General features: G+C 47.4%; 1 protein-coding gene across 3 annotated transcripts in view; it reads right to left on the bottom strand.

The window, feature by feature from the left end:
* Positions 1-4,316: 4,316 nt before the first annotated feature.
* Positions 4,317-11,684, bottom strand: part of LOC119107643 (uncharacterized) — a 57,330-nt gene continuing 49,962 nt past the window's right edge. The window contains exons 8-10 of one of the 3 annotated variants that reach the window (XM_037231155.1): positions 11,230-11,366; positions 9,129-9,233; positions 4,317-5,514 (exon numbers count right to left, since the gene is read on the bottom strand). In XM_037231155.1, coding sequence (XP_037087050.1) covers positions 9,173-9,233; positions 11,230-11,366 — 198 coding nt within the window. In that variant the 3' untranslated portion in view covers positions 4,317-5,514; positions 9,129-9,172. The other 2 variants (XM_037231156.1, XM_037231154.1) reach the window with 2 other exon arrangements.

Below are 11,684 nucleotides of genomic sequence, written 5' to 3'. Positions count from 1 at the left end.
GTTATCCACTGACTTTGTCTCCAAATTATTTCTGCCTGGCAATACAAACTAATTTTCCTTGTCACAAATTACGGAATTATTTCAAATAATGCGTGGCTGAAATCTAAGCTTGATCCTGACGGGAGGGGGGCTCAAACCGCATTAGACTACCCCCCCCCCCCCCCTCCTGCCTGCACCTCTAGCGGCCCAAACTCCCATACCGGGTGTGTACGCATGCGATAGATCCGGTGAGACGTTAACGCAGTGTGCGATTTCGATAGTTCATAGACATCTTCTCTCAACAAAGCATGGTGTACTCGGGCAGCCCAAAGCGTGCAAATTCCAGGCCGGCATAGCTGTCCGCCGTACGTACCTGTTAACCTGTCAGCGCGGATGTACCTGTCCGCTGTCCTCTTATAGATACCGTGGGTCCCGGACAGGTACCGCAGGTCCCGGACAGGCACCGCAGGTCCCGGACAGGCACCGCAGATCCCGGGCACGCACCGTAGGTCCCGGACAGGTACCGTAGGCCCCGGGCAGGTACCGTAGGTCCTGTACAGGTACCGCAGGTCCCGGACAGGCACCTACAGGTCCCGAACAGATACCGTAGGTCCCGGGCAGGTACCGTAGGTTCAAGGTTACTGGGACGAGGCACCGCATGCCCAAAGGTTGATCTTTCCGCTAACCGGTCAGGGAAAGTGAACATTTACGCAATGCAGCTTCGCGCATTTGTTTCAGGGCGTTGCAATATTAATGAACACTGCACTCCACTGCCTCGCCGTGGTCTATCTGTGACAACGCGTGAGAGTGCATGCCGACCAAAACGCATGTCATGTTTTCGCTTTTGTATGTGACTCATCTTTACCTGAGACGACATTTGCTGGTCACCCTTTGGGGTTTGACGACGCGCCCAGCTGCTGACGCTGGTTGGCGTCGCCTGTCTCACCCTGGCAGGAAGGGCAGGCACCGTAGGGAATCGAACTCCGTACCTCTGGTTTTCAGGCGCGCAGCACCTGTGCACTGCCGGCACCCCAATGTCATATTCTTAAACGACCCTTTATGTAGTTCCAATCGGGACATTTCAGTGTTCCACCGCTGAAAATAAGAAGTCGCAGCTGCCATCCAGCTTTTTGTTTTGCCGAACATACTCGGAGATTGTCAGCCCAGAGCCCCCAGTCCAAGGAATATCGCGATCCTTCGACTTCGCACAGGCGATGCAGTCATTTATAGATGATGTTGCTCCCATCTTTATACAGTTCCCCACAACGTGCATCTCATTGTCAGACTCCCAAACATCCTTCAGGCTTTAAAACACGGTCAAATTATCACGCCCTGCCTAAGTTTTCACAGGTCATATACAGGTCATATACAGGTCAGATGAAAAGTTACCGTGTCTCGCTCGCCGTTTTGCGCAGAGGCATGTTTTCATCTCGGCTCCATCCATGTGCGCATGTCGTCACGTAGCCGCTCGGCAGCGTAGCACTGCAGCTCGAGACGGGCAACGGTCAATGTCATTTATCGATAATCGACTTGTGCTTGTGTAGTGTCACGAATGAAACTGTCCATGCTTTTGAAGAGGTGTGTGTCTTTCTCGCTTTTGCTGACTTTGGACATGCAGTCATGATTGGCTGTGTGGAAAATGACCTCTAGTTTTGCTGTGCATCTCACGAACGATTTTCAGATAAAATCCGCCTGCGTGTGATCTGGTAATGTTTTGCGATTTGATCTATTCGACATGCACTGAATGATGTGATTTTGCATTTTTGTCAGATAGTTTCAGTGTTATGATGTAACTGTGTCCATTGACTCTACAAGCTAGAAGTCATCCGTCCACGTATCTTCGCGCACTGTTGTGCACGTTTGAAAGGTGCAACATCTAGTATACGACCGCCAAGTTTGATAAATTTTTGCTATGTGTGGGGGGAGGGGGAGGGGAGCAGAGCGGAATGTGCGACCGGCGCTTACGGAATTATTTGATTCGGACAAGGTAAGCGTTTCCTCCAAATATGTGCTCTGCATCAAGGAGTGCTTTGGCTACAGTGAGGCCGTCCTGCAAGCTCTTTGAACATGGTATTGCGCGTCAAATCCCCGACCTGAACATTCCGCTGTCCCATGCATTTGACGAATATATATTAACACTAAGTGAAGACATCACCACCGCACCGCAATGTCACTGCGAAATATGCTATGAAGACCATAGCAGATCCGTTATCAGAAATGGCACGTGACGACAAGCTGAAATAGTATCACCGCAGCGAATGGAATGCACTTTTTTTGAAGCAATGGACCGGTTCCACTTTACGCATACAACATTAGGATTAGCCACGAGTTTCTGAAGTTACAGATGAGTCTTGGCTCTTGTTAGGGATTAGTTCTTGTGTCGATTAGGTACGCCCAGACGTAATACGCTTAAACGTGCTCTGTGGAGAGTTTGTGTCCCGCCTTTGCAAATACGGCTATCGGCTTTCCCATCGGAAGTAAAATAATTACAGGGCACCGGCTACCGTCTTCCACGCAGCAACAGCACTTAAAAAAATTGATCCTAATCCTTTGAATGGATGGATTTCTGGGATCAGCGCTCACGCTAAGCAGTGCTTGTCGTGTAAGCCCTGACCCCCACATCCGATCGCACAATTCCAGGCAACGGCAGAACTTAGTGGCGAGAGCTTAACACGCGGCCGGGTGGTCGGCTAGATACCCTTCGCTCGGGTGGGAGGCGGGGTTCAATTTGACCACCCTGAGACTTCGGGAACTAAGAAAGCTAGATACACCAAATTTACAGGGTGTGTTTATCTGTGCGTGAACTCGCTTAAGTCAAAGTTTCAGGTTCCTAGGTTATGACCTTCTGGTCAAAAAAGGTAAGACAAGGTCAAATTCCAGGTTGGTCTCAAAAGTTCCCCAGAACCTATATAACCGTCTCTAAGCAAAAGGTCACGTGCTCATTCAAGGTCAGTGACCTTGTTTGACCTTTTGAAAGTCAAGGTGACTAAAATCATACAAGATTGCTTTGAGTTTTGCATTTGACTAAGCGGCAAAGATTACATTTGGCAGCATGTTCCCAAAACAAAAATGCTGACCCGGGTCACTTTAGGCCAATGACCTATCCTGGCCTCTAGTAAGTTCGTGGAAGGTGTATAGTGCGGTTCCTGCTATCAATAAATTCGAAATGAACACTAGAAACTTTCTCGCACAGCAAGCCCTGGAGTAACAAAACAGGTTGGTTTTGACCTTGTTGTGACCTTTATAACTGACCTTAGGTCAATGTAATTTGCTCCTTCAACTGTCGTTACCTAAGAAAGCATCCCAGAGATGTATGGCTTCGTCTAACACTCCGTTGTCGGATCAAATTGAAGGATTCCCTAGAAATTGCCTTCGCTGAAACCATGGTCTGACTTTGACCTGCCAGCGACCTAGGTCAGCGACCTCACAATGTGCATCTAAATTTTTATGCCAAACGATCCGCTATTCAATTGTCAGCAGCTATGCAAAATTCGGCGTGTCTACGCCGCGCCGTTCAGAAACCATTCTGGAAAAACTTTCGGGGGTCAATTTGACCCCCACCCGAGCGCGTGTTAACGGACCGCAATGCTCGGCACTGTCCGTCCTGCCCTCTGACGTCAGCTGACCTTTACAGCGACCGCCGGCACCGGCCGCAGGCAATACCTGTCCAGGGCAAATAGCGAGCGCCCTAAAGCGACTCGAACTCATCATGCCACGGGTGGGTGGATCGGAAGGCAGGCGCTCTAAACAACTGAGCCGCCGAGACGTGACTGTTGGATAATGAAGGATGCATTTGAACGCTGAGGTAACAGCTTCTAGGAATTATATCAGACGAGTCCATGTTGAGACTTACCTCCACCTAGCCGGGTATGTCTGAATCCTTCCAGCCGCGATCCATATGAGTTATATTCTAAGATGATGTGATCTACAATGTCGTCCGCATGCCTTAGCATGCAGAGACATCTAGCGGGATGTTTTGTTTGATTCCAATTCTTCGAGCAAGTGCAATGCTTTTCATTTGAGCTGTATCGCAACGCAAAACACAAGTCATACTTATCCCGTGATAACTAAAACTACTCCCATACCCGTGCCACTCCTAATTCAGCTGACTCTCCTCTATTCGCTCCTGATCAAGATCGGATGCCCACCACGCTGAGCATTCGCTCCATCGTCACGTCTTATTATGTCTGCTTTGTTCCAAGCCTTCGTGACAGTCAGCGCACTGTAGGAAAGGCATCGCAGTGCGTTACGTGCATGCGATTTACGTGCTGAGACGTCTTCAACCCTTTGAGATCAGGTCCCGTGGTGATAGTGGCTCAGAAAAGTGAAAACTAGTGCAGTACAATGCAGTACATTATACAGGCTATATTGCTTGTCATGGCACGTCTAATCAAGCCCGTGATAGGATTCATCATCATATCAATCCTAATGGAGACACAGAAGAATTCATCCACGTACGCTATCCGTTCAGTCAGTGGTAACCATATTGGAGCCCCACATGTCTAAGATGTCGGATGCTCTTTGATGTGCCAAAGCGAGACGGAACGTATACAATAACAAATTTTAGTACAGATACATGGATGGCTTTAAACTACACTCTCATCCTGGCAATGAAATTCTCTTTCTTGTACAGCAACAACGCATGTAACAATCACCATTGATGCCAGAAGCTTTAAATCACACGGAAAAATACGTCCACTATCACGTAAGACGGTCGAACTATGCCACGGCGACATAAACAGGTGTGCAACTCACAATTCGAACATGCATGTACGCAATGCAGTCCACTGGTACCGAGTACATGTGCACATGCGACACAATCTACCCAACGAATGTCGGCAAACCTATGAAGGTGGTACCGGATGAAAACCGGTTGGTTAACAGTGTGTAGGCGCGATGCGTAATGATGGACACATGAACTACTCGGATAGTTGCGCATTATAATGAACAGCCCAGGTACGTGTGCACGTGGAGCTTTGTCCTTCACGAGGGGAATGGCCGTACTTGTCTGGAGCGCCGACTCGTCCCTGCGGAACGCGATGTGCTCGTCGGACGGGTACAGTCGCGGCCCAAGCTCATCATGACTGTCGCCCGCCACCAATACAGACAACATTATGTAAACAGGTAGGTTGTCTCAAACTTGAACAACAGGAACAGACGCTGCCAGACGCGGGTGATCGATGCCGCAAATAAAGCCTCACCGACTAAAGCTATGTCTTCAAGGAAAATGTAAAAAAGATCGCTTGTGTGCAACAGTGTAACGTCGTGCACACAGCTGCGTCGTCACGCGGTGAGGTTATCCAGGGGTCAGCCCCTTTCGAACACCGCAAGAAGAGACAAAATTGTCGAGTTCGAAGGACACTGATGACTCCAAACACATGCTGCGTCGTGAGAAATGTAAACAAAGTCGCGGCAAGAAGCGCAGCCAGTCTGTAATGTCGAAGACATTAATGAATTAATGCGACGCATATCATAATACTTCGATGCTCATCGCTGCGCCTGAACTGGAGGTTGTGCTCTTTTCCGCCGATGTGCCTGAAATAAAATTTATGGACGTGGTACTAACAAATCAACAGCAGCTTAATTGAAACTTTTGAGCAAGAAACGGAACACCTTAATACCAGAGACTGCTTATAACTCAACACTATTCCCACTAAGACGTATTTGTGCCCTTCTTGAGTCTAAGGCATGCATGTGTAGAATGCGTCTAGGAGGTCCGTAATCCAAGTTTTAAGTAAGTGACATCAAACAAATTAATTACATAAGTTAAGCACAGCGTCTAGCCAGGTGTCACACAGCCAAAACCTCAAACAAAATCATAATTTACAAAGTGTTTTACGCTAAGGATTGCAAAGGGCAAACCTTTGCGTAAAACCTTGCAAAAAAGTTGCAAAAATATGTTACATGAAGCATTTTCCGACATTTGCACCCGTGCCCCATGTCACAAGTTGTCACACTCCGCCCTGCCCTCCCAACTCAATGTAGTGCACCAGTTATGTGCCTCGAACAGCGTGGGACGAGCCGGCGATAACGGTTCTGTGAGGATTGCCATTTGCCATCATGTGGATAATGCTAAAATTGATCCAATGGATCCAGACACCTCTGGCAACCGATATTCACATGCTCGATCAATGCTTTGAGAAGTACTTTTCATGGGAATTTTAGATGCGAAAGCCCACAGGTGAAGAATTCAAGTTATCATTTACAAATAAACAAAAATAGCTGGCTAGAAATCGGTCAGACTTAGCAATTTCAATCGACAACATCGCTGCGCTTGCGTAATTCACGTTTTAAGCAATTATGACGAGCGCAAATTATTTGGATGGATATCGCCTGCACTGAGCAGGTTTATACCAATACATAGCCGTCGTGGCCAATCTAAACCTCGACAGGTTTAGGCGACGTCTTGTAATCGAGATGGTATTTCAAAGCTGATATTGATCGTTTTCCAGTCTAGTGCTGACACACGTATAGGTCAAACGCGTTGAACGACAGTGGGATTCAGCTGGTACATTTGCCCACCCCCTGCATCTGGTTTCCCGTCTTTATGTCCTTCAGTTCTTGAAATTTGACATCAATCCAAAAAACGTCCCAAAACTGGTGCCCACATGATTTGAACACGTGCTGCTAGTCTGCATACACTGCCGCGCTGATGACAGTACCGTTCTTGATGCATCCTCTGCTAGTGAAAGTTAGCCCCGTTTCCCTGCCAAAACGGGTCTTTGAGATCCGGACACGGTCTGACCCGTGTTTTCGGACTTTCTCAAGTCAAGGTGATTTTCTCCAACTCTTGAGTTTACTTTTTCCATGCTAGTGGAATGGAGAGTGATATATAGTGACATGGAAAGGTTGAAGGAAAAGGCCGCTTAACAAAACAGTCTGGATGCAGATGCTTGGTGATTTATGCCGTGTACTTTCTTTTATAGAATTGCGATTTCGGCTTAAAACTTGGTGAACCTGCAATCAGCGGTCGTAAATATATTGCATTCTAATAACCGTGATAGGCGGGTCTTTCGAGCTGAAATTTAATCACAGTTCAAGTAAAACTCGTTGCCCTTGCTAGATCTCCCGAAACTTTGTACCAAAATCCCAGCATTCTCAAATCCGCGTTCAAGATAGGCTGCATCAATTCATCATGTAACCAACACACTCGTTGTAAATGTAATTTTCCGATGTTTTCAGCGTTAACACTTATATGTAGAATGTTACCTAAGGTTTTGGACAAAGCCCACACAAGAATCCGTTTTGAGAAAATACGTAGAAAACTGCGACGCACTGTCGTGGTATATTTTGTGGCTTTGCCTTTGGCACAAGCTCTTCATTGAAGCCGCAATGACTCTGCAAAAATAAGCTATTTATCAGTTTTGTCTTACGCACAGGCTCCCTGGACAACGGCACACCGTGCTTCGTTATGCAGGGTTTTAATGCATGATATTATGGTCCAATGCATAGAGCAGAAGCGGGCATATTCAGCTTTTCCGGATCATTTTTGGTGATAAAAACCATTATTTTAAACCAGAGGTTCCCGCACGTTCTGGCGAAATGCAGAAACATGCTCCATCGTCCCGTCAGCGGCAGTGCAGTGCTATACCTCCAGCCAATCACTTCGGCCACAGGGATTACGCTCCAAATGAAACCGTTTGAAGAACTTAGTAATATTAAAGGGTTAATATTTTTACAACAAGCAGAAATCTGAATTTCGTATAACCGCTTTACCGCGTAGCCGTTCAGAGAGATGACAATAGTAATAGTGACAGAATAGTAATAGTAATAGTAATAGTAATAGTAATAGTAATAATAGAATAGTAATAGTGACTGAGCAACAATAAGAATGTTAGCCGATTGCTTTTCCCACGTAATAGAGTATCAGATTGAACAGAACCGTTTCACAGTCCCAGCAAATTTGGATCAGTCTAAATATCGGCCCTTGTGCGCTTCGCCTTCTGCCAAACGCTATGCAATACGACGCGACCATAGTGAGAACGACAACGCCGCCTACTCGCCTTCCTATAGGTGCCATGCTAAGGAAAAGTTTTGCAGAATTATTAATGACTTAAGATTAGTTACTGGCAAACAATAAGGCCACAGATGAATCAATATGGCATGCCACAGCTCTCATGCTAATGAACTCAAAGCTTTTCCATTTGTTTAACTTCCTACTCGCAATTCGCCAGCGTGAAGTTCTTTGATATAAGAAAGAAAGACCTTCACTTCCTGGTTTTCGACACCATTAGTTCAACGTTATTGTGTTATAGAGTTAACAGCCTTCAATATGATTAATGACTTATCACTCCTGAGAATGGGCACATCTCAAAACATTGAGCACCGTCAATATAATCCTTATGTAACACCACAACATTATTCAAGCAATACCTCCAGGAATACTGAAAGTCTTTAATTCAACACTAGAACTTTGAACTCGTACTGAGGCTCTTTGGAATTGTACAGCTGGGATATACATATTTGTGGCTGAGATGAGCGTCACTTAATGAGCTTTGTACGTTCCAATCTCTTTAGCCAGTGCGAGCAAACATTCTTAAGGTGACATGTGTTAACTGAAGTCAAAAGAGGTCTGCAGTGCCTAGAGATATCTTGTCTTAAAGACACATGGACGCCCGCGTTCATCTGCATGCAGGTAGTTTGAAAAAGGTCGGAACGAAACTCAAACCCATGATATGAGGCGCGGTAACCAAACCATTGAAAGTTATCCGCTGCTCGAATTATTTACATTGCAAAACGACTGGGTGTTTTCTTTTCTACAGTAAGCCGTAACGTTTTTTCATGACACTCTCAATGTCGCTGCATGATTCATGGATGACCAAAATAGCAGACAAATTGTCCTTGTAACAACTTACTCTGGTTATGCACCAAACATGCATTAAGTGCATCCCAAAATGGACTCGCATCTGCAACGATTCGATTTCAGCTACGTATGTTTGTAGTGAATCTCATCTCGGACGATACTTATGAACATCTGATATAATTCGGCCAATGGCCCAGGTTCATGCACGTCTAGATAAGTTTATTAGATGAGCAGTGCTGCTCATCACACGTTCATTAGGCATGCGTATTGAGTACCAGTAAAGCGCAGAGAAATACGTTAGTTCAAGGGTCTATACTGCAGTGTTTTTCCTCAGCAATTTACTTACGGCGAACATTCCGCGGTCAGTCATCGTAATAGTCGTAATAGTCATCATAGGCTGTGGATGCCTGTTGTTTGGTCTTTGGCGTTTTGTTTCCGGTTGACTTCGACGCTGGGGAGAAAAGTCTCATCAGCTGGGAGATTTATTGCCACGGCATCAACAACGCGATATTTTCTATAAAAACCCTGACGCATTCACAACAGGCGTAACCAGTTTGGCACTAACCAGCCGCGTGCGCCCGAGGTGCGTGCGGTGACGTCACCCGCCGCTGCCGCCGCTCCGCCAGCCGGCAGCGACTGGCGCCGCATGCGGGCTGCTACCACACACACGTGCAGACCAGGCAGCTCCACACACGTGCAGACCAGGCAACTCCACACACGTGCAGACCGCGGCCAATACGCTACCGTGCACTCGACCGACAACGACCGCACCCGCGTGCGTTGGGCGGACGGCGGGGAGCCTCCTCACACTCGGCGTGCGGCGGCAGCACTCGGGCGGGCCAGCTGCGCTCGAGACGCCAACCGCGGCCGTCCTCCTCCCGAATGCCAACAGGAGGACGCCAACCGCGGCCATCCTCCTCCTGAATGCCAACAGGAGGACGCCAACCGCGGCCGCCCTCCTCCTGAATGCCAACAGGAGGATCGCACCGCACTGGGGGCCCGTGTGCCGGGCGCGAGGGTCATGAGCGTGACGCTGGCATCACGCGGGTGGGGCCGTCCCGTTTTGCGATGGCGCGGCCCTGCGAGAGCAGGCCGCCCCCGGGCACCTGCGCCAGGAGGGCGGCGCCCTGGCTGGCCTGGCGCCGCGCCAAGCTCTCCAGCCACTCTGCGAACGGGAGGGCGGCGTCGATGGAGGCACACCCGGACGTCCAGTCCCCGCTGAGCGGACCGACCGGCGGCGGCACGACCCCAGGCTCGTCAGACCCATCCAAATCGCTTGAGAGGAAATAGAACGCACGCAAAGCAAAAAATTAAGTTGTTCGATTCTACTTTGTGCCCACTCTGTGACGACGTGAATACACTTTACATGCATGCGAACTAGGACAAAACATTTGAAAGTCATTTCTCAGGCATACGTCCTCAGCCATATTAGTGTCACCCATGTGCAGCAAATTGAGCATTGCTAGACTGCGCTGCTGTATGCACATCATAAGCGGCAGAGCCATCACCAACAGAGAAAGACAGCGTAGGTAGGCATTGGTATGCCAAGAACAGGTAGGCATTGGTATGATCAGACATTGTAGTGATTGCCAGTTTAATGAAGCGACAAAATTTGCTATTTTTACAGGAGCGCTGGAATACAAATTAATGCCAAAAGAGAAGCCAAACGTCCGATCACACGCTTTACAGCGAACAAAGAAAAAAGCTCGCGCTTCGCCCGTTTTTGTGGTCTTTCTTTGAAAAGTATCATGAACCGTGTGTTTATTTATTTTTCACTGACGTTTCACATCAGAAACTGCTTTGTGCTGAATAGATAATCGTTATATTAAGTTTATTCTGACTGGTTAAAAACGGATCGCCAACGCCTTCTTACTGGACCACAGTGACTGTTACTGGACCACAGTGACCGTTACTGGATCACAGTGGCCGTTACTGAACCACAGTGACCGCTACTGGATCAGTAACCACCATTCTAACGTTGAACCGCTGACTTGTTTCAAATCTGTTTTGCTGCTGACAGCCATGTTTTGCGAAAAACCAACGACTGACTTATGATTCTAAAAGAAAGTTCTGAGTGGATAATGTACAGCTTGCACAGTGTTGCACATATGCTTAAAAAGAAGACAACCACGACGAAAACACGGCGGATGGAGCTTAGCGACCAAGCGCTTCATATGGAAAGCACAGAAGTTAGGGTATGAATGGAGTCTTATACGGTTTTAAACCGATAAACGCAGCTATATACGTGAAAGCTGGACAGCATTGTTGAATTCGCATTGTACATGCGCGCGCGATATATAACTGCAAGTAGCGACATGGCAAAGAAAAGGCAAACAAGGCATTAGGTGTAAGCAGCGGCATATGGCAAAGGTAATTTTGGCCACTGATCCAGAAAACTTAGCCTATTTATAAACGGCCGGGGAATGGGTACAAAATGGCTGACTTACTGGGAATGATCAAATGATTGTTGACGTAATAGTTGAGTACAGATGAGGCGCAGTCGATTTTCTCGATTTCTTGGCAAGTTCTTGACTTCTGCTCGAACGCTGTGTTGTTTCCGCACAAAAATTTGTAGTCGGTTATCCTGAAAAGCGATGTAACGTGTTGCACGACGGACGAAGGCTGCACGTTGATACATGTTGTATACGTTTGATGCAAGCAGTTCAGACCAGTCGTGTGCACGCTATGCAAATTATGTCGTGCACTCTCCTTTTACCCGATGTTACATTTGTCAAAGCTTTACGACACGCAGGTGCCAGAGTTTGAAAGGCTCCAAAACAGAAAAAACGTAGCCATCCCTAGTCTATAGATGAATTAGATGACGTCTACGTAACCGATAATTAACCACGGAGTAATCGCTCACTGTAACGGCTAACACAGCATACCAGCCAACTAACGAGCC

Source organism: Pollicipes pollicipes, unplaced genomic scaffold (genome assembly GCF_011947565.3).
Source record: "Pollicipes pollicipes isolate AB1234 unplaced genomic scaffold, Ppol_2.1 Scaffold_6686;HRSCAF=7923_pilon_pilon_pilon, whole genome shotgun sequence".
In the NCBI taxonomy this organism is placed as follows: Eukaryota; Metazoa; Arthropoda; class Thecostraca; order Pollicipedomorpha; family Pollicipedidae; genus Pollicipes; species Pollicipes pollicipes.
Note: the sequence above shows the minus strand (reverse complement) of the source record. Positions and strands in the feature narration are given on the sequence as shown.